Source organism: Lagenorhynchus albirostris, chromosome 19 (assembly GCF_949774975.1).
Source record: "Lagenorhynchus albirostris chromosome 19, mLagAlb1.1, whole genome shotgun sequence".
Lineage (NCBI taxonomy): Eukaryota > Metazoa > Chordata > Mammalia > Artiodactyla > Delphinidae > Lagenorhynchus > Lagenorhynchus albirostris.
Window position 1 is genome coordinate 12345201 of NC_083113.1, and position 23052 is coordinate 12368252.

General features: G+C 51.1%; 1 protein-coding gene across 4 annotated transcripts; it reads left to right on the forward strand.

The window, feature by feature from the left end:
- The first annotated feature begins 1010 nt into the window (after nt 1–1010).
- Nucleotides 1011–21090, forward strand: PHLDB3 (pleckstrin homology like domain family B member 3). 4 transcript variants are annotated; one of them, XM_060130449.1, is made up of 16 exons: nt 1011–1148; nt 1617–1981; nt 2656–2838; nt 3062–3199; nt 6130–6258; nt 6507–6665; nt 7732–7842; nt 8004–8087; nt 8401–8511; nt 14337–14436; nt 14573–14678; nt 14762–14849; nt 15103–15159; nt 18457–18676; nt 19284–19369; nt 20660–21090. In XM_060130449.1, exons 2-16 carry the CDS (start codon nt 1748–1750, stop codon nt 20792–20794), a joined length of 1941 nt encoding a protein of 646 aa, XP_059986432.1. In that variant the 5' UTR covers nt 1011–1148; nt 1617–1747; the 3' UTR covers nt 20795–21090. The 4 variants fall into 4 exon arrangements, with proteins under 4 accessions (XP_059986432.1, XP_059986433.1, XP_059986435.1 ...); XM_060130450.1 differs by having other exon boundaries at nt 1082–1148; nt 14588–14678; XM_060130452.1 differs by lacking the exon at nt 6130–6258 and having other exon boundaries at nt 1082–1148.
- Nucleotides 21091–23052: the final 1962 nt, after the last annotated feature.

The following is a 23052-nucleotide window of genomic DNA, read 5'->3' on the forward strand; positions in this document are numbered from 1 at the left end:
GTCCTGGGAGCCTGGAAGGAGATTTTCTAACTCATAAGATAGAAGCAAACAGATATCTGGGGCAGGGTTCCTCAGCTCCTTGGATTAGAACAGTCTTAAGTTAAACTACTTGCCCCATGAGACCCAGAATAAGATACTTCACTTCTCCAAGCCTCAGTTTCCTCATTTGTAAAATGGGAATAATAGTAATAATAATAGGGTGTTGTGATGATCCAATGAGTCCATATGTATGAAGTGCTTGGTACACTGCCTGCACAGCAGACTTCCTATCAGTGTTCACTATTACTGTTACTATCATTTGAAATGAGCTCTGAGGCACCTCCTGGCTTGAGTGACAGGATGCCTAATGGTAAAGACCATGGACTTTCGAGAGAACAAATATGGTGTTAACATTAACATGTGTAGACTTTGCGGACACTTGTCCCCCTCAGCCTCAGTTTCCTAACTATAAAATGGAGATAGTAATCCCTTTCTCTACTGTAGGCCGCTGTAAGGATGAAATAAATTAATGCGTGTAAAATGTTTATACTTTATACACATAGCTCCTGATATCCAGTGATCCTTTATCACATACCAGTTATTTTCCTGTTTTTGCCCAGAGAGGAAAGGGTCTGGCTGAGACCTTTAACCTCTGCCCTCCACCCATAGCAAAGTGGTGGTGGGGGGAACATACTTCCCCCTGTCTCTGGGCGGGTCTCTGACTCAGCTCAGGGCACCCCCCTCCCCTTGCCCAGCTCCCCAAACCGGTCGGGGCCCTTCTAAAGGGCTCGTTAGAGGGGAGAGGCCCCTATCTTCATTCCTCTCTTCCTTTCAGGATTCCCAGGGTCTGGACATTATACATAGGTGACCAAGGCGCCTGGCCCTCCAGGGGGGAGGAATGGGGGTGCTGGAGGCAGAGTTGGGGGGTCGTCATGCTGGGCTTTCCGAGGGTGGGGCCGGGATGGCCGGATGCCGCGGCTGCGGGCGGGGCAAGCTGGTCGCTCCCTCCTCCCTCGAGAGCTGTTGGACCTGTTGTCCCCATCCACTTCCGGGCTGCTGGGAAGGGGGACAGAGCAGCCTCTCTCTCCTCCCTCTTCTCCAGCCACCTGTCTAGTGGGCAGAAATTACAGCGCCGGAGCGCAGAAGGGAGCGCGCCGAAGCCTGAGCCGGTGAGGGGGCCAGGGCTTGGGTGGTGGAGGGGGCTGGAGTTCTGGAATCTAGCTCCAGGAGGAGCCGAGGATTCAAGGCCCCTGGTTCGTCCAGAGGGAGACCAGGAGCCCCGACTCCTGGATCCCTCGGTGAGGCGGCAGGGGGCCCGCTCCCTTGCACAGTGGGGTCGGAGCTGAGATTACTGGGCTCCAGAGAGGACGCGGCGGAATCCGACTCCTGAGTCCGCGAAGGAGAAGGTGTTGGGGGTCCCTCTAAAGTGGTCCAAGGGATTGTGCGGGGCTGCTGGGAGAGTACAAGGCTCGACACCTGGATAGCAGGGAGAGGCCGGTAGGGGGCGGACTAGGACCCCGGACTCAAATTCTGGTCAAGCCTCCGAGGGAGTGACGCCCCACGAGCCATCGAACCCCGCCCCTAGAAACTCCAGGCCGAGCCTCAGGAATGCTCAGTCGCCTCCTTTGAACTCTTAGGCCCCGCCTCTGGAGCGCTCTCCAGAGCTTTCGGGCGGGGCCTTGAGCCCTCCTGGGCCCCGCCCCCACGCTACCGGGCCACGCCTCCCGAACTCCAGGCTCCGCCCACCCGACAAGAGTCCGCAGAGGCCATGGAGACACGGAGCAGCCCGGACGAGGGGACCCCGCCGCCCGCGGTCCCCGAGTGCGACGCGGAGGTCCGATCTCAAGGGGCCGCCCAGCCCCGGGAGCTCCCCGAGGACTCCCGCGAGCAGGAGGTGCCCGAGGCCCCAGCAGAGCTTCCGAGCGGCCAAGGGGCTGAGCAGCAGACGGAGGAAGAGGAAGAAGCGGGAGAAGGCAGCAGCACGGAGAGCAGCCGCGATGCGGTGAGGGACCCGGAGGGCGAGAGCCACGGGGGGACCCAGAGAGACAGACCCAAACGGGTGACAGAGACACAGAGAGACAGGTATAGAAAGACCAGATAGACAGACACCCAGAGACAGGGAGACTGAGAGACAGACCCAAAAGAGTTAGAGACACTGAAAGACCAGAGACAGAGACTCAGAGAGATGGGGATAGAGACACAGACTCAGAAACAAAGATGCTCAGAGAAACAGAAAGAGAGACAGAGAAACCTTGAGAGACGGAGATACTCCAAGGGAGAAAGAGAAATAGCGATTCAGAGACGGAAGACAGATACTGGGTCAGGAAGATGAAGCCCAGATAAAAGGGGGAAAGACTCAAGGAGACCCGGGGGGAGAGAAAGAGATGCAGGACCTTCGAAGACGTGACGCCAAGAGTATGGGAACTGGATAAAGAAAAAGAAACACCATCCTTGTGTCGGCTCTGTGCCCCTGGGCACTGCGAGCCCCTGGGCCACCTCCCGGGGCCGAGCGATCCCTGGACCTGCACCTTCCCCTCCTTGAATTAAAAGAACTTGGTGGTAGAGTTAAACGCCGACTCAGACCGCCTGAGGGGATGTTTGGGATGGAGAACAGACCTATTTAGTGACTGCAGGGGGCGAGTCCTCCCCAATTGATCACGCCCTCTTCAACCGCAGGTGGAGGCTTCGCCTTCCGTTCAGATCCCGGCCACGCCACCCGCAGCCTCTCAGGCTGGGGAAGGGGTGCGAGGGGCGGCGCGGCGGCTTAGAGCCCAGCAGTTGGAGGCACTGACTCGCGTGGCTTTGTTGGAGCATCGAGTGAGGGAGCTACAGCGTCAGAGGAAGGAACTGAGGATCCAGGTGAGGCTGCAGACCTCTTGGGAATTCTGCCCCCAACTATTGGGGAACCCCGCAGGGCCAGACTCCCGGTCCTTTCCAACTGCGGGAGCCCAGCTCCATCCTCTCTCTGAATCCAGGAGTTCAGATTCACAGGTCCCTCGTTCAGACCCAGGCGTCCGAGCCCCCAGCCCCCTCCTACTCAGACCCAGGCCTCTGGGTCCCAGGCCGTATATTCTCTCCGCAGATGGAGGTGGAGGTGACACTGCTTCGGGGTGAACTGGCTGGGGAGCGAGTGGCCGTCTGGCGCAAGGAGGAGCAGCTCTGGGAACTGCTGGGGCAGCAGGTGGACTCAGAAAAGGGCGTCCAAGAGCAGCGGGAACAGGTCTGTTTGCCCTGCTGGGTCTTCCTCCTCAGTTTTCTTCCTTGTTGGATAGACATTCCTTGTGGTGCTTCTGGGCCCTGGGCCCTGAGGTTATCCCCATTCCCCAAACGGGGATCCTTGGGCTGGGGGCAGGGCGCGGGGAGTGGGCCTATGCCTCTTCCTGTTTCCCTCCTCCCTCCTTGTCCATGACTTTAGGGCCTGACTCACTGCTTCATCTTCCTTTGCCCCATCTCTCTCTGCTCTTTAAATGTCATGTTGTGAAAAACATCAAACCAGCAAAGATAGAGGAGTCAGATGGGCTGCCAGGTGGCATGCTCCCCAGCTTCAGCAGGGATTAATCCTCCATTCCTGTTTCCTATCCCCCAATTGGCTTCCCTGTCCCTAGTTTTGAAAGCCAATCCCAGACATCACATTGCCTGTAAATGCTTTAGTTCTTATCTTATAGATAAGAACTCCTTTTAAAAAACATTATCCCCATATCATTGTCACACCTGAAGAATTAATAAGTTCTTAATACCATCTCATTTCCAGTCAGTTTTCATGGGTCCGAGGTTGTCTCAAAAACAGCTAACAGTTGGCTGTTTGAATCTGGTCCCCCAAAGGCCAGTATATTGTAGTTGGTGAAATGCCTTGTGTGTATTGTTTCACGTCTAATGGTCCCTGCTTACTGTACTATTTGTTGGAGAAACCAAGTCTTCTGTTCCATGGTCAGTGTGTGACCGGTTGCATGCCTGGGGTGTCCTTTATCTCATTTCTCTTCCTGGAAGCGGGTGGTTGGTTAGATGTAGAGGCTGGGTCAAATTCAGATGTGCTGTAGTGCTTCCTGTGTGCTGGGTCAGGGGCACATTGTCTCTGGTCCTCCAGACCTCAGTGAGGTCAGTCTGATCCCTTCGTAATAGTTATTTACCTAAAGGCTTTAACATCCATTGGTGGTCATTGCTTGGACCAGCTGGCACTATAGGTTGGAAAATGGTAACTTTGTAATTCTATCAAACTCTCTCTTTGCCCTTATATATTGGAATTTCCTGGGGCTGGGTCCTGAGTCTTCGTTTACTTCAAAGAGCCTATATTTCTCCCAGCCCTGATTTCTCTCTCAAAATGTAGACCTACGTGTCCCACTTCCTAGGATACTGGTCCCTAGATGCTTTCTTCCCCCAGGACCTGGGATTCCAGACCCCAGCCCCTCCTCCCTCTAACCCAGGAGTCCAGGCCCCCAGCCCCTCCTCCCTCAGACTCAGGAGTCTGGCCCCTTCTCATTCACCTTATCCAAAGCTGACCTCAGCAACTCCCTTTTCCACACTGTCCCTGTCTCACTGTCCCTTTGGCCACCAGGTCAGAGTCCTGAGCCTCGCTCTGCGTGCCTCCTTATCTCTCACCCCAAGCCTGTCAGTCACCATGTCCTGTTCTTTGTGCTCCCTGAACCTCTCTTTCTAATCTGTCTCCTTTACATCTGCACTGCTCAGACCTCACCTCACTCATTGCTTGGAGGACTCATGAAGGAGCTGGTCTCAACCCCTCAAGCCTATCTCCCAGAGGGATGATTCCACACCTAGATCCTTTCAATCCTTCTATGACTCCCCATTGCCCCAGGATAAGGGCTCCTCAGCCTGGTGGGCCAAACCAAATGTGAGCTGCACCTTGCCTGCCTTTCCACTGTCATGTCCCACCTGTGCTCCCCATCTCTTCCCTCTACCCCACCTTCTCCCTTCTTGACCAGAGTTTGTCCCTACACTTCCTGTACTTTTCAACTTCCATTCATTTGCTGCATGCTGTTCCCCTCTATCCAAAATGCCCTTCCAGCCCCCTCTGTCTCCACCAGTCTAAATACTCCCTGTTTTTTTGTTTTTTTTTTTCCGGCCACGCCACACAGCATGTGGGATTTTAGTTCCCTGACCGGGGGTCGAACCCATGCCCCCTGCAATGAAGCATGGGGCCCTAACCACTGAACCGCCAGGGAATTCCCAAATACTCCCTGTTTTTTTGAGACTCACCTTAAAATCCTCACATCCAGGAAGCCTAGGATTACCCCAGTAGAAATTGCTCCCCGCGTTCTGGGTTCCCACAGTCTCTGTGTTTCGCTGCCCTGATTGTCCCAAACTGTAACTGGCTGTGTCCCCTGCTGGAGCACAGGGCCCAGGTCAGACCCCCTTCTGGGTCCCCAGTATCAATCACCCAGCCTGGATATATTTTGCACTCATTCCCTCATTCATTTTTTTTAACTTATTTAATTGAAATATAGTTGATTTACAATGTTGTGTTAGTTTCTGCTGTACAGCAAAGTGATTCAGTTATATGTGTATATATATACATTCTTCATCATATTCTTTTCCATTATGGTTTATCACAGTATATTGAATATAGTTCTTTGCACTATATAGTAGGACCTTGTTGTTTATCGATTCTGTATATAATAGTTTGCATCTGCTAACTCCAACTCCCAATCTATCCCTCCCCCATCTCCAACCCTGGCAACCACAAGTCTGTTCTCTATGTCTGTGAGTCTGTTTCTGTTTCGTAGATTAGTTCATTTGTGTCATATTTTAGATTCCACATATAAGTGATATATGGTATTTGTCTTTCTCTTTCTGACTTACTTCACTTAGTATGATAATCTCTAGTTCCATTCGTGTTGCTGCAAATGGTGTTATTTCATTTTTTTAACGGCTGAGTAGTATTCCATTGTGTATATATACACCACATCTTCTTTATCCATTCATCTGTCCCCTCATTCATTTCTTAAACAGCTGTTTACTTGACACCTGCCCTGGGTGGGCCTGTGTAAGTGTGAACCAGTCAGACAGGGTCCCTGCCCTCATAGAGCCAACACCCCAGACAGGGAAGGATTTGAGATCTGGCTGGCCTGGCCCCCGCTGGCCTCTGTTTCCCTCCCTGTGCTCAGGCGGAGGCTAAGAGCCTGGTTGTTCATTCAGGAACAGAGGCACCTGAGCCAGGAGCGGGATCGTGTGGAGGGTCTTCGCCAGAGACTCCGGGAGGCCCAGGGGCAGCTCGACTTGCAGCCGGAAGACCAGCGTGAGCGGCTTCTGCAGGGAGTGCAGGAGGTGAGGGTCCACTGGACCCACTCAGGGACCTGGTGTCCAGGCCACTCAGGACCCAGACATCCAGGCCGTCAGTCCTCTGCTTCCCCACCCACCTAGTAGCTCGGGCTCCAGCTCCCTAACCCCCAGGACTCTGGAAACTAGATCCTCAGCCCCATCCTCCCTCATTGCCCAGGATTCCCGGCCCCAGCCCACTACCCTCCTGGTTCCTAGGGGTCCAGGCCTCCAGCCTTTTTGTGTTTCCCCCACAGATGAAGGAACAGCTGGATGTGGCCCAGCGTGCCTATGAGGACCTGGAATTCCAGCAGCTGGAGCGGGAGAGCCAGTGGGAGGAGGATTGGGACTGTCCCAGGGCCCGGGCACTGGACCCCAAGGTCCAGGAACTCCAGGCCAGCGTGGTGCAGCACAGGGTGAGTCGGGCTGGGCTAGCCCTGCCTCCCTCGCCGTTGCCCTCTGTCTCCTCTGCTCCCTTCTTTGTCCTCGTGTCTTCCCTGTGTCACGTACTTCAAAATAGTAATGACAGTTGCTGACATTTATTGAGCATCTACCATGTGCTGGTCCTAAACGTTTCACGAATATTGAGTCATTGAATCCTTTCAACAATCCTGGGAGACACGTCTTAATATAAACGTTTCACGAATATTGAGTCATTGAATCCTTTCAACAATCCTGGGAGACACGTCTTAATATTTTTTCCCATTTTATAAGTGAAGAAACTCAAGGTCAAGGTGCTCAAGTAATCTTTTCCAAGGTGACTTAGTTCATAAAGGACAGAGCTGGGATCTGAGCCCACTAGATCTTCGCCACTAGGCTCCCTGCCTCTCAAGCCCTCATCCCAAATGATGCTCTCACTAGTCCTTTCTGGGGGCTTCACATTCAAGGGTCTGACAAGTCCCAATGGAAAAAGCAACATTTTGACTGTATTTAATACAAAGGTTAAAAAAAAAAAAATACAAAGGTTCCCAGGGTTTTGGCTTAGAAAGTTCTAATGTGGGTCTGCTTTCCCCACCTCTATTTCTGGACCTTTTTCCTGTCACTATCTCTTTTCCCATTTCTGTCTCACGGCTTCTGTCTGTTTCTGTGCTGTTTCTGTCTTGTCTCTGCATCTCTGTCTTTTGGGGTCTGTCTTGGTTCTTTTCTGTATCTCTTCTGGTTTGTCTCTGTCTTTCCCTTTCTTTCTCTCTCTGTTCTTGGCAACGGTGACTTTCTCTGTGTCTCCGTCTCCCTCGGTCTCTGGATTTTGGATCCTCCATCCCTCCAACTCAACTTCAAGTCTCTCTGGACCCCCCCAAAGGGGAAGAGGACACCACGGAGGTTAACTCTAAGTCCCCCACCCCCTCCCAGGCACCCAAATGCCAGGGTCTCTGTTATGGGGTGGAACAAGCCCCAAGCTCTCAAGGAGGACCTGATTCTGGGGGAACCAGCCTGGGGACCCTGGGGCAGCTGAGTAACCAGGGCTCTGGGGGTGCCCTGCAGCGCCGGATCCAGGTCTTGGAGGAGCAGCTCAAGTCACTGGGGGAGCAGATGGCAGCTGAGAGCTGGGGGCTGAGCCAGAAGAAGGAGGAGGCCCTTCAGGCCCTGACCCAGGTAAGTTCACCCCAGGCACCTGTCCCACTTGCCTCACTTCCCCCTAGGGCATCCCATTGCCTCCCTGCACCCCAGGTGTCTCTTGGCATCAGGGAGAGCTGCTGGGATGGCCCTTTCCGACCCTGAGGCGTGGCAGCCCTTGATGTCTTGCTGTCCCCTAGGAACGGAGCAGACTTCTCAAGCTTAATTGCCTTCAGGGAACCGCTGGCGAGGACTTCTCTGAGCCCAGCCAGGCCCTCACCAAGGTATGGGGACTTCATGCGCCTGTCAGCCCCTTCCTCCCTCAGACCCAGGAGTCCAGGCCCCCTGCCCCCTTCTCCCTTGGGATCCACGATTCTCAACCCCTAATCCCTTTTCCCCCTGGGACGCAGGAGGTCCAGCCTCCAGGTTCCTCAGGGAACCAGCCGTCTCTGCCCATAGTCCTCCCTCACCGAGACCACATTTCAGCTCTCTTGGGACCTTGAGCCTTTGTTGTTCCATCCAAGAAATGGGCTGGCTCTGGAGGCTTGGGCCAGAGCATCCTTCCAGTGGCCAGCCACTCCACCTGTTCTCCTGCAGCTCCTGTTCACCCAGAAGACAGATCGCCAGTTGCTGGTTCTCCAGGACCCCACTGCTCACGCTGCCGCCGCCACCTCTTCCTGCCTCTTCTCTGTTCACAGCTCCCTCCAGGTGCCCCCCCAATGCCTCGTCACCCCGGGTCTCACTGGTAACTGTGGCTTTCTCTGCGGTGGGCCTGGGGGAGAGGCAAGGCCGATCAAGTGGTATTAATGTTTATCAGCCTCCAGCTTTATTATTCATTTTCTTTCTTCTGCCTAACACCCCACCCCTCCCCTGGAGAAATGGGACTGTGCCTACCCAGGTGTAAATTTTAAAAGCCACCCAACAGGGCATATTGATAAGAAGGCCTCCTCCCCCCACCCCACTGGCCCCTGGCTCCCTCCCCAAAAGCAGGGTAGCTACTTGTTTCTTGAATATCATTTCTTCCAGATCTTCTTAAAGCCGGGGATCCCAGCTTATTAATGGGTTAAAACATTTATTGAGTATGTTGCTACCAACTTGTTTTTTTAATATTTATTTATTTATCTATCTATGTATCTATCTATCTATCTATTTATTTATTTTGGCTGTGCCGGGTCTTAGTTGTGGCCTGCGGGATCTTTGTTGCAGAATGTGGGATCTTTTTTAGTTGTGGCATGAGGACTGTTAGTTGCGGCATGCGTGATCTAGTTCCCCGACCAGGGATGAAACCCAGGGATGGAACCTGGGCCTCCAGCATTGGGAGTGTGGAGTATCACCCACTGGACCACCAAGGAAGTCCGGCTACCAACTTTTAAAGTGAAATAGAGTAGACAGTGGCAGAGTGCTATGTGTGAGGTAGGGGTGAATAGTCAATGAAAAGAGTTTTGTTTCAGTCATGTGGATAGGGGGCCAGCGCTTAGAAATTGGGAGCTCTTTTTCTATCATGTAAATGTTTTTTTCAGAAACATGTCTATTAGCTACTAGTTGGCTTTTATTTTCTAGCTTAAGACTCTGTCGTGGAGATTGTTTTCCACTGAGACATTTAGAGCTGCCGCTTCCTTTTCAATGGCTCTGTAATAATGATATAAACAATAACAACCATAATGACAGTTAACCTTTGTGGAGTCTTCATAGCATGCCAGGCACTGTTTTAAATGCCTCACGTGGATTCACTCATTTAGTCTTTGCAACAACCCTACAAGTTGGGTTCTTCTTTCCATTTTATAGATGAAGAAACTGAGGCAGAAAGGGGAAGTTTCTTAAGCAGCTAGTATGCGGCAGAGCTGGGATTTGAACCCAGGCACTCTGTTTTCAGAGCCTATGCTCTGAACCACTCTGAGCTTCTATGTGGCACACACTTCTACGTGGAGGCACTGAGCCAGCCCTCCCTCTGAGGATAGCGATTGGAGTTTTTTTGCAGTTTAAGCAATGCTGTTAGGAAGATCCATGTATGTGTGTCTTTGTACCCACAATAATAATAACAAATTCATATCAATTATTATCTAATTAATGTTGTCTGTTATAATATTTAATTGTTTCTATTGTCTAATATAATATGCAACATTATCTTATTAATTAATATTAACAATATTCATATTAATATTAATTTTAAGAGCTTAACGTAGGCCAGGATCTGCTCAAAGCCATCTTATGCCTTCGAGCCACATGAAGTTGCTATTATTTGGAGGTGAGAAACAGTCAAATACTGACCGTTTGAAGTGATTCAACCTAATATATATTATATTATTATATACTAATATTGTATTATATAATTATTGTTTCATGGATATACAATTCAATAATATATGTTACATATTCATGAAATTTTATGTATATATAATTTTATTTTTTGCTCAGAAGGACCTGCAGAAGTAGGTCTTGTTATTATCTGGGTAAAGGGTTAGCAGAGCTTTTGTAACTTTCTAGCTGGAAGCTTGATAAAGGTGGACGGTCAGCTGTGTTGCCAGGCAACGTGACTTAGGGTAAATATGACCCTTATAAGTAAATTGCATATCTATAAATACTTGGTGGGAAGCTGGGTCCATTCCTATAGAGGTGTTACCTGAGTCATTGGCTCCTGTGTACATGGAACTTCTAAGGCCAGGTGGACCCTATACCCACCGGCGTGGATCCCACACCCACCTTGCACCTGGGTGTCACCTGGGGGCCAGACACTGACCCCTGGACACTGGTGGCCGTGCTGGGCACTCTTTTGTGTGTTTTGCATGAGGTCACTCATTGAATCCTTGCATCAGCCCTGGCAGGGCAGCGGGACGTTGCTCACTTTACAGAGGGGGAATCTCCCTGAGAAGAGCCGTGACTTACCAAAGTCACACACCCAGCTAAGCAGCAGAGCTTAGGTTTGAAGCCAGGCTGCCTGTTTCCACAGCCTGTGCCTTTCGGGAGATGAGGATTTCTCAGGGATCCTTCAGAACCTAAGTGGGTGACTGGTCAGCACCAGCTCAGAGGGAGCGACCGGGGACCTCGGGATACACGAGGAGCCCAGGGAGTGTTTATTTACTCAGCCAGATAAACCATATACAAGTGGATAAATGAATGCAGGGATTAACAAATGACTCCTCCTTGCCCCTTCCTCTCTCTCCCTCCAAGTCCTATTAAATCCTTCTCAAATTCTATACCTTCTTGCCAGGATCATGTGATGACTAAGAGTACCTTGGGTTCCAGTACCTGTTCTGCCACTTCCTAGCTGGCTGACCTTAGAGACAGCTCTGTGCCTCAATTTACTTAGCTGCAAAATGGGAATAATAACAGTATTCATTGGTTAATGCATTAAAACTCTTAGTGTGATTGATGCCTGGCACATAACAGGTGCTCAGTAATGTGGGCACCTGTTACTGTGATTAGAGTTATACTGATTGGTATTATTGTAATTTTATCATTCTTATTCCACCCACTCCCACCCTCATCTCTGGTTTTAGTGACCCTATACCAGCCTCCTCACCGGTTTTCTCTATTTTAGTTTTTGTCTCCCAATAATTTATTCCCCAAACAACAGCCAGAGTGATCTTCATCCCTCCTACTTCAGCTCTTCCCACCAAAAGCCTTCCATGATTCCCCCAGTCTCCTCACCATGGCCCACAAGTCCCTGTGTGGTCTGACCCCTGCCCACCTCTCACCATCCCCCTCCCTGTACTGACTGCTCAGCTGTAGGAGCACTGACCCACCAGCACTCCATACTTGTTCCTGCCTCAGGGCCCTTGCACTTGCTGATCCTGCCACCTGGAACACCCTTTCCCTCAGTCTCCCCTGGCCAACTTTTTTTTTTTGGCCCCACCACAGGGCTTGTGAGATCTTAGTTCCCTGACTAGGGATCAAACCCAGGCCCTTGGCAATGAAAGCCCGGAGTCCTAACCGCTGGACTCTCAGGGAGTTTCCCCTGGCCAGCTCTTATCTTTTGGGCCTTAGGTCCAGTGTTCAGAAGGCTGTTCCTGGTCTTCCAGTTGGAAGGTGATCCTTTTTTATATCACCGTTTTATAACACACTCTTCACTCACAGCAATTTCTGATGATACACTTATTTATACGATGCCTCATTCAGTTCCTACAATGTCAGCGCCATGGAGACAAGGCTTAGGTCTCTCTTACCCACCTTTTCCGTCAGTGCCAACAATCTAAGGTCTCCCAGCTGGGGAGTGCTGGGAATATCAGTTGAAGGCAGGAAAGAGTGAAGAACCACAGGAACTTGGGACTCGGTTTCCTCTTTGTGAAGCAGAGCGAAACTTTCCCGACTCCCAGGGCTTTTATAAGCTTAAATGGTCTTCCGAGGGCCAAGTACACTGTTAGGCACTTGATAAATGTTAGTCACTATTCTAAAAAACGTTTTAAAATAATACGAATCTAGAAAATCACACCCAGGGGGTCCCTGGCGGTCCAGTGGTTAGGACTCTGAGCTTCTACTGGAGGGGAACTGAGATCCCACATGCCGGGTGGTGCGGCCAAAAAAAAAAAAAGAAAAAAAAGAGAGGGACTTGCCTTCATTAATTATTTGGTTACCCAGGGATATGGTTTTTGTAAGAAATGCAGGGAAAATGCTTAATGGTTTCACTTCATTCTCCTGTCTTCAGAATAGAGTTGGTTCTCCTGCATCCTCCAAGGTGACCAATGCAATTTTTATTTTAGTATTATTATTAACTTGTGGATTACATATATTTGAGCAGTGAGTATCCCTACTGGTGTTCAAATTATGCAACTTATTTATTTTTATTATCCACACAGAGTTTTTGCTCTTTTTTTCTTTAAGAAATTATTTCAGTTTTCTGTCTTTATTACTCTCAAATAATTTCATTTTTTGGTAGTTTTTTTTATTTTGAAATGATTTAAGACTTACAGAAATTGCAGGAGTAGTAGAAAGAATTCCTGCATACCTGTCACCCAGATTCTGTGATTAACATTTTACCACATTTGACATTTGCTTTCTTATTCTCTCTCTGTACACACCCACCCACATACACACACACAGTTTATTATTCTTTCCTGAAGCATGATTCCCCTTTACCCCTAAATACGTCTACTTTTATTACCTAAGGTCAAGGCCATTCTCGTACATAACAACAGTACAGCGACCACATTCAGAAGCTACCATTGAGACAATATTATTCAAGTCCACAGATGTGATTCATATTTTTGCCAATTGTCCCACAATTTTTTTTTAAGCAAAAAACAAAAAAAGAAAAAAAATTTTTTTCTGATCTAGGAACACAGGTTGCATTTGGTTATCATGTTTATTATTATTTTTTGAACTAATATTCCTTTTGTTCCAAGTTCAAAGGTCATGGGAGGATAGTCAGAGAAAAGACCTTTCCCACCATTGTTTTCATCCACACAGTTCACCTCCCAGGGGTGGCCAGGGTTACTAGTGTCTCCCGTCTTCCCAGAGATCCTCTGTATTTAAACAGTCATGTATATACTTTCCCCCTCTTTTTGTTTTTGTTTTTGCGGTACGCGGGCCTCTCACTGTTGTGGCCTCTCCCGTTGCGGAGCACAGGCTCCGGACGCGCAGGCTCAGCAGCCATGGCTCACGGGCGCAGCCTCTCCGCGGCTTGTGGGATCTTCCCGGACCGGGGCACGAACCCGCGTCCCCTGCATCAGCAGGCGGACTCTCAACCACTGTGCCACCAGGGAAGCCCTGTTATTCTGTCTGATATAAACAGCATCCTCCTCCTTTTTATATATGCTTTGGAGTTTTCCTCCATGCAGATGATCCCTAGTTTATCCCTGCCTCCTTTTGACGGGCACTTAGGTGGTCTCCGGGCATCTTTGGGGATTAACCTTGAAATCAGGTCATTTTGCACATGTCTGAGTGTCTCCACAGACATAGTCCTAGAAGTGGAATTGGGGCTCAAAGTTACCTATGCATTTGTCATTTTGATTTTCTTTTCTGTTTTTGTTTGTTTTTCTTTTCCTTTTCTTTTTTTTTTTTCATTGACTTTAAAAAAGGAGCCAAACTGGCCTCCATAACGGTTGTTGCAATAAAACGGCCCCCAGCATTGTGGGAGCACACCTGGGTTTCGCACACTCCCATCAACACTGCGGGCTTTTGGGGTTTTCTTTAACAGTTTTATCAAGGTATATAGTTCACCTGTGCTACAATTCACCCGTTTAAAGCGTACAATTCAGGGGTTTTTAGTCACCGAGTTGTGCAGCCATCACCACAATCAATTTGAGAACATAGTCATTATCCCTAAAGAAACCTCATACCCTTTAGCCATCACCCCTCAGTTCCCCTCTCCTCCCAGGCCCTGGAAACCGCTAACCCACTTCCTGTCTCCCTGGATCTGCCCGTTCTGGACGTTACACCGTGTGGTCCTTTGTAACTGGCTGCTTTCACTCAGCATCACGTTTGCAGTGGCGTTTTGATCTGTGCCAGTGAGACGGTGGTTTTACTTGGCAGTTCTCCAGCTTCATGGTGGAGCCTCAGCATCTTTTCTTGTGTGCGTGGGTGTTGTGTGTTTTCAGAGCTCCATTGGCCTCCAGGGGACTGGAAGCCTGCCCCGGAAGAGGGGAGAGAGAGTGAGCCAGAGGGGATCCCCCCGGCCTCTGTCCTTCTATTGTACTGGTGAGTACGTACCCCTCCCCTGCGTAGGCTCTTCCCCCATTAACCACCCTCCTGCAGCACAGGATGGAGGAACCTGGTTGCCTCTGTTGGGGTAGAGGTGGGGGGGCTTAGACACGGGAGCATCCCAGCCCCCCAGCCCTTCTCCCCGCAGGAGCCCTGGAGGCCTCGGCCCTCCCGCCCTCAGCCAGAGACTCCGGGAGACACCCCCTCTATCAGCTGCTGAACTGTGGCCCCAGAAATAGGTGAGACATCAGGGAGAAGGTGGGGAGATGGGGGGAAGAAGTCGGGCTGCTGTAACCTGCGCGTCTCTGTTCTCTGCTCCCAGTTGTGGGGCCCTCCACACGGACATTGCCCGTATGGAACACCTCCTGCAGCAGGCTGTGGCAGAGAGGGAGCGGCTGCTCCAGGCCAGGGTGAGACGGCAGCCCCTCCCTCCTCCCTCAGCCCCAGGTTCCAGACCCCCGGCCCCTCCCCGCTCAGACCCAGGATCCAGACCCCTGTCCCCTCCTCCCTCAGACCCAGGAGTCCAGGCCCCTGAGCCCTCCTCCCTCAGGACCCAGGATCCAGGCCCCCAGCCCCTCCTCCCTCAGACCCAGGAACCCAGTACGTTTTTCCCACTTATTATTGGTTAGCATTCTCGTTGATGTTTTCTTTCTGCACTCACAGGAAGGGACAAGAAGGAGCACGGAAGGTGCCTCAGACCCCCCTGTACCTGCTATCATGGTCAGTCCCGCCCCTAACCCTCCCCAACCACTACTCCCCTGGTCTATCTTGCCACCCTGGCCTCTGCCCTGTCTTATCTCACCCTGTCAGTCTCCTCCAACGGCACAGGAAAGTATCCTGGGCTTGGCAAGTGGAAGGGGAACTCGAACGGCCTAGTTCCTGTTCCCATCAGGGTCGTCTGTATTCGTGGCGTGTCCTCGGGTGACATGCTCCATTCTCTGTGCCTGGGTCCCCTCTTCTGTAAGTGGGTGCCGGTGTCAGAGAGTCAGCAGTTGCCGCAGAATGAGGGTAACCACGTGCTGGGGCTTTCAAATATTATTTGAATTTTTGTTTTATTTATTTGATTCTTTTAAAAAACTTCTGATTATAGAAATATTCAAGCATATTCAAAGGTAATAAACCTCCATGTACCCCCCCACCACGCAGCTCTAGTGATCATCAGTGTTGAATCTTGTTTTACTTACCAACTTTGTTGTACTGAATCCTCACCTAATTCCCACTCTGCAGTGGAATATTTTAAAGCAAATTCCAGACATTTCATTCATATCTCACTATGTATCTCCAATAGATAAGGTTTTTTTTAACATAACAAAAATTCCACTGTCATAGTTTATGAGATTATTAATAATTCTGCAACTTTCTGATACATGATCCGTATTCACATTTCCCTAATTGTCTCCAAAATGTCTTTTTATAGTTGGTTATTTGAATCTGGACCCAAACAAAGTATGCACACTGCATTTAGTTAAAATGTCTTTTAAAACCCTGAGATAGAGTCCTCCCTCCCTGCTTTAAAAAATGCCATTAATTTGTGGGAAAAGTCACTTATCCTGTAGAATTTCTCACACTCTGGATTTAGCTGACAGCTCCTTATTAAAATTTTATTTCTACCTACACTAAGAACATGAATACTTTTTGTTATAACAGACACTTCAGAATTGGGGAAAGTGAAGTTCCCCTCATCTTACCTCCGGAAGTGCAGGTGTTTTCTATCGCGGAGAAGCGTTCAAATCTTTTTTTTTTAATACTTTGCTACATACACCGATCAAACCATATTTGGTGAATTTATTTTCCTTGTAATCGAGCACATCATTCCCAACCTGCTTTTGGTTCTCTCAACCATTTGGCATATTCTTATTCATTTCAACCCAGTATTTACAGAGGGCCTACCGCGTGGTAGGCCCTGGGTTATATAGCAGTGGCCAGAGTGACAATCCCTGCCCTTGGAGAAGCTGGCGTGTAGCAGGGGAGAGAGACAAAAAGCAGCGTCAGTAAGTAAAATAAGTAGCACGTCAGGTGCTGATAAGAGTTCAGGAATAAAATAAATTGGGAAGGGCAGTGGGGCCTTCTGGTTTCAGGCATAAGCTCTACCTCATTAAAAATGAAGCACTCCTGCTGTGTAGCATCATCATTTATTAAACGGTTCCCTGTTGACTGCACTGTCCCCCCCACCCCACCCCCTTATGGCTCAAGCTGCCTTCTCGTGCCCGTGAGCAAGTGTGTCTCCGGGATTCGCACCTGGAAGTGGAATCACCAGGTCAGGGAGCCTGACAGCAGCGAGCTCATCCGTGAAACAGCCCCATGTGGAGGGTGCTGTGATCACTGCCGAGTTTCAGTGTAGGGAAACCGAGGCTCCGAGAGGGGCAGGCGTTCCAGGGAGGTGACACGGGGGGGCAGTGGGGGAGCTGACAGTCCCAAGCCCATCCCTGCTGTCCTGGATTGGGGCCCGGCTCCCCCACATCCTACCTGGGTGACCTTGATGAGTCAGTTCCTCTCTAGAAGCCTCAGTTTCCTCGTCTGTCAAATGGGGGCAATAATGGGTTGTTTTGGAGAGGCAACAAGGTGATCACTTGGCACAGTGCCAGCCACAGAGTGGGACCTTCCATACGTGGTGATCAGTAGTGTTACCGTGTGGCTTTGGTGAGATGACCCAGTGGGTGCCTCACTGCTGTGGCCTCTCCCGTTGCGGAGCACAGGCTCCGGACGCACAGGCTCAGCGGCCACGGCTCACAGGCCCAGCCTCTCCGCGGCACGTGGGATCCTCCCGGACCGGGGCACGAACCCACGTCCCCCGCATCGGCAGGCGGACTCTCAACCACTGCACCACCAGGGTAGCCCTGGTGGGTTCCCTTTTAACCACCCCTTCCCCTCCTGTGCATTCCCCGGCTCCTCCCCATTTCTCCTCCTCCTCATTCTCCCCTGTCTCCATCCAGTGAGTCTCACCTCTGTTTCTCATCCATTCTTGCTTTGGCCTTGCTTCAGTGTTTTCAGCCCTTGATACTCAGAGTGTGGTCCACGGACCAGCAGCATCGGCGTCCCCGTTCCCTGGGAGCTTGTTAGACGTGCAGAACCTCACCCTCACCCCAGACCCCCACCCCAGAATGACTGAATCCCAGGCTGCATTTTAACAAAATCCCTAGGGGGTCCCCTTGCATGCTGAAGTCTGAGGCCTCAGTTTGACCACAGAGATCATACCATTCTTTGCAGGGATCATTTGGGAAGAATAGGTATGATCAGGCTGGGCCTTGTAACAGTAGACACTTGGATCACCTTCATTCTTCTCCCCTTTATGGCCTCCTGAGATGACACTCTGCCTGGGGAGTCCTGGCTCGTCAGCTCTGGCTGTGTGACTTGGGCCTAGTGACTTAACCTCTCGGAGTCTTGGCTTCCACATCTGTAAAATGGGGACAATGATGTACTTACCCCTTGAAGAGAGTTTGAGGGGACATAGATTATACCTATAAAGTGTTTTGTTAGCACAGGTAATAATCAGTAATTTCATCACAACAAGAATAATAACAATAATAATAATGATGGAAACAGTGCTCTCATTTATTGATCACTCACTATCTGGTCCCTGTTTTACAGAGACAGTAGATGTGGGTCCCACCAGGGTCCATCACTTCTCTAACACATCTCCGGTGTTTCAGGGTAAGCGCTAGGGTCAGGAGGACCTGAGTTTGCCACCCAGCTCTGCCACTTAGAAGCTCTGTGTGACCTCGGGTGGATTATTTTCTCTCTCTGTACTTCAGTGTGCTCATCTGAAAAATGGGGCTCATAGTAGCCCTGACCCGAGGGTGGCCGTGGGGAGTCAAGGAACGGATGCTGGTAAAGCCCTGGGCAGAGTGTCAGTTAATCGCTTTAGCTGTTGGAAATATCATCTTGATCGTCATTGTTAATGAAAGGCTGTGCCGGGCCTTATTGAGCTACTCTGACCAGCAGCCCTCGGGGGCGTCCAGGCTGCAGGACCTGCCCCCCCACCCATGAAGTCACTGCCCCCTTCTCTTGCTTTCCCAGGCCCCGCCCACAGCCCCATCCCGCCCTCCCGGCCCTCGGGTCTTGGATCTCCGGCAACACCTGCAACACTGGGGCCACAACCCGGAAAGCTGCCCGCACGTACGGGTGTCTGGGGGCTACTGCCGCGGACCCCTGGTGAAGATGGGGGGCCGTATCAAGACCTGGAGGAAGCGGTGGTTCTGCTTTGACCGCCAGGCCCGCCGCCTGGCCTACTACACGGGTAAGCCCACCCTGGCTGCCTTGGGACCCGGGCCCCCAGGCCCCTGGAAGAAACCACAACAGACTTTCACCCCAGAAACCTAGGCGTCCCACCCTCAGCCCCCTTCTCTCTCAGGCCCACGAGTCTGGATCCCCAGCCCCTTTCCCCTTTAGTGAGCCAGCCCTCCTCAGTAACGTGGGTAACAGTTTTGTACCACTCTGGCTCCCCAGACCCCATTTTCCTAAGGTGCCCTAGAGGAGCATTGCCAGTGCCCAGCCCACAAATCTAGGTTCCAGGCCCCTCCTCCTTCCTCTCTAGGAGAATCAATGATGCTGAATCTCTCCTTGAGTCCCTGCCCTTCTCAGGGGCCAAGGCACTAGGGGACCTAGGATTCCAACTCCCCAGACCTCATTCTCCGGTCTTGTCCAGTCACCACACCAGTCTCCCTCCTAGTCTCCCATCAACATGCACTCACCTCCCAACCACAGTACTTTAGGGACCTACAGACTCTGCCACCATGTTCCTCACCCCCACCCCAGTCTCGGGACTTGGGCCCAGTGACTCCCCTGCTCCCCCCACCATACACACCTCTCACTGGCTCTGTTTCTCCCTCACCTCCCTCCATCAGACAAAGAACAGACCAAGCTCAAAGGCGTCATCTACTTCCAGGCCATCGAGGAAGTCTACTACGACCACTTACGCTGTGCCTTCAAGGTGAAGCCCCTGCTTGGTGCTGCTCTGCCCTCCTGGTTGGAGGCCCGGCTGTCAAGCCTGATCTTATCCCTGGGAAAGGCCACCCACAGCCCCTACTCCATCCAGTGGTACTCCATCCAGCACAGGAAACCAACAGATCATTTCACTGCAGGGACCAAAAATCAAGAGCTTAGTCTTTGGCTCTCAGCCCACTGATATTTTTCTTGGAACAAAAGTTTTAGAGCAGAAATTTGGCAAACGCAGATGCCAAGTTGAGAATAAATGTCTGAATTGGGCAGGGTGAGGACTGAGGCAGCCTGGGAGCATCTAAAGGAGACGATCATTCGTTAGCATCTGCCCATCATTGCCAAATGGTGATGGGCCCCATGGTGTCATATCATATTTATTTTTCCCCAGAGGACGCAGGAATTGGAACTTCTATAAAAATAAAAGTGCAAAAAAATAAAAATAAGTAAAAAATAAAAGTGCAGTGCCAGAAACTGATACAATGTTTAGAAAACTCTGGAGAGCAACTGTGGCTTTTTAGAGCTTAGTCTGGAATCTGAGCTGTGGGACATCAGGAAAGTGACTTCCATTCTCCAGCCTTAGTTTTCTCACCTGCAGAATCGGCACTCTTCAGCCCATTTCTTCAGAGTTGAGAAGGTTAGAAACAGATAATGGACGTAAAGGATTTACCTAATTCAGGGTTGGCAACTAGGTACTCAATAAATAGGTTGTAGACACTAGGATTTTCCCAGTTACAAACCAGGGGGACCTAGATTTTGGGGGGAGGGGAAATTTGAATGTCTGTATTTATTTCTAATATAGGAGAAGGTAGGCTGGGGGATTGGGACATGGGTCCGTACTCTTTTTTTTTTCTTTTCTTTTTTCGGTACGCGGGCCTCTCACTGTTGTGGCCTCTCCCATTGCGGAGCACAGGCTCCGGACGCGCAGGCTCAGCGGCCATGGCTCATGGGCGCAGCCGCTTCGCGGCATGTGGGATCTTCCCGGACCGGGGCACGAACTCGTGTGCCCTGCATCGGCAGGCGGACTCTCAACCACTGCGCCACCAGGGAAGCCCCCATCCTCTTTTTGAATTCCTCTTGCTCCCATAATTCTAAGCGCCTTCCTGTGTTAATTCATTTAATCCTCATAACCCAACGAAGTAGGTAGCATCATTTAGGAAGACAGATGGGGAAACGTTCAGGGAGTGTAAATAACGTGCCCAACCCCACAAAGCCTATAAATAGCAAGGCTGGGATTCCAACTAGGGTGGACTCATAACCATCTCCACTCCGCTTCTTATTCCAGAGCCCGAACCCTCGCCTAACGTTCTGTGTCAAAACCTACGAACGCCTTTTCTACATGGCGGCGCCAAGCCCAGAAGCCATGCGCATCTGGATGGACGTCATCGTGACAGCGGCTGACGAGAACCACGACCCCTGAGTGAACATACCCTCTCAGGGGGACATCCCAGCGAGGCTCTGCCCCGCACGCGCTGCCTCGAAGCCACGCGCACTGCTGGAAATCCTGGGCCAGCCCCTTTGGAACTCTCCCGGGAATTTTGTGGGCTCGGCGGTTCGGCAGGTCTGAGCTGCGCAGTTCTGGGCTGCAGGTGTCTTCCCGGACCGGAAGCCAGCCGCTGAGGCTCTGCCCTGGGTGGGAGGAAGATTGCGGGGGCGGGAAGGAACTATTTATTGGTGCTCCTGTGATACTGAATTAAACTTGGAGGAAAAACAGTGGTTACTGCTGAGGTTCCCAGCACAGGCGTACGGGGCCCCTCGACCCCTAGGCAGGACATCTGAATTACGGGTACCTCGGAGACCATGCATCCTTTAGCTGTTCTACCCTTTAGGAATGGAGACCTTCAACCCCAAGGTCATGGCTGGGAGGGGCGGGGGTGTGGGGAGGCATGCGTCCTTAGTCTTGTGGCAATTTTGTTTTTTCAGTTTGTGGGCCCGCCTGCTTCCACCCTTTTGGACGTGACTGGGCTATTGGCAATTTCTAGGAACTCCTAGGCTCCTGCCCTCCAGGCCGTGACATATGTTATTCCCTCTGCCCTTCCCTTAACCACCTAGCTCCTTATTCTTCGCGTCTTAATTGGGATGTCCCCTCCTTCAGGAAGCCCTTCCTGACTCCCTCAGCTGGATCAGGTACCCCCTTTTGAGCCCTCCTGTCCCATTCCTGAACATCGTGGGTCATCACTGGTGATGGATCTATGTCCTGACGGACTGGGAGCTCCCTGAGGGCAGAGCCAGGGCTGTCCTGGTCATGGCTGTGTCCCCAGCACCAGAGGGCACATTTCATTCCATGAAAGTGGAAAAAAAAAAAGCTATCCTTTCACCTGTGGGTCTTTATGTAACGTTCCCTTTGCTAAGTCACCTTTCCCCACTCCACCCTACTCGTCATTTAGGTCATAGCTCAGATGTTTCCTTCTCCAGGAAGCCTTCCCTGATTCTCCTGGCTGAGTCAGATGCTCCCTCTGGGCTTCCCATCCCAACCTTGATCACTCTGCCTGCTCCTTCCCCATCACGGCTTTGACTACTCTGGGTCATCCGTGTGTTTGATGGGTGTGTTTCCCGTGCTGGGCGGGAGCCCCAGGAGGCAGGGGTTGGGCTATTTCCATCACTACTGAGTGCTTGGCACACAGCAAATGGCCTGTAGGCAAACTAGGTGTTGAGGGAATAAATTGATAAGAAAGACGCTGAGGATGGGGCGATGGTGAACGACAGGCATAGAACTTTTCATCATTTACATCTCACCTAAGGTGTCTCCTCCTTCAGGAAGCTCTCCCTGATCCCTGATGGGCTTCCGCAGTCCCCTGAGCTCCCCGACTACAGGACCACTCCCTGACCACTCTAGGCTGTCACTGTGTGGTACAGGTCATTTCCTCCCTTAAACGTCTCTGGAACTAGGCATCCAGTCCCTCTGGTTCCCATCTCTTCAGGACCTGGGTGTCCCATCCCAGGATTCCTTAAGGATCCAGATGTGCTCCTGAAACCCCAGAATGCAAACACTCCAACCCCCAGGCCCTTGGGGACCCAAGGTGTTCCTTGGCCTCTACCTCCAGGTGTGAGGCATCTAGATTCTTGGATCATTTCATCCCTTAGCCCCTCTGCAAACTGTCCCCTTACTGGGGCCAGCTTCACGGTCATGTGACTAGTGCAGTTGACAGGTCCCATGTTCAGAAGAGCCCTCTCGGCTTTAATCATCTGTGATTGCCATCTGGAAATTCTTAATTTTGTATTTGAATTTGTGTTTTGTAAGTGAAGTCTGAAGGGTGTGGAGCTTGAGCTGGGGGGACTGGAGCCTCAGCTCAAATGAGGTCCCACACCTGCCATCTCCCACCTCCCCGGAATAGGTTCTGTCTGCCTTCCCCTCCCGGCCTCTGCCCTGTGACTTCCGCCATCCTCCAGCCCCGACAAGGGCCTGAGTGCTCATGGGAAATCCAGGCACTTGTGCCTCTTGGCATCTCAGGTGGGGCACGGTGGCGGGCGGCTGCTGGAAGGGGAACCCAGCAACCAGTTTGCTTTAGTTGTGGGGCAGGGTCTCTAGACACCTGTAAGAGTCTGTGCTCGCCCCACCAGTATCCCTGTGCCTGAGGGAACATGACATTAGACACCGTATGGGGTCAAGAGAGATGCAGGAAGAAAGGAAAAGAGCATTTCTCCTTTAGTACATTTCATGACACTCCTTCCTGCCTT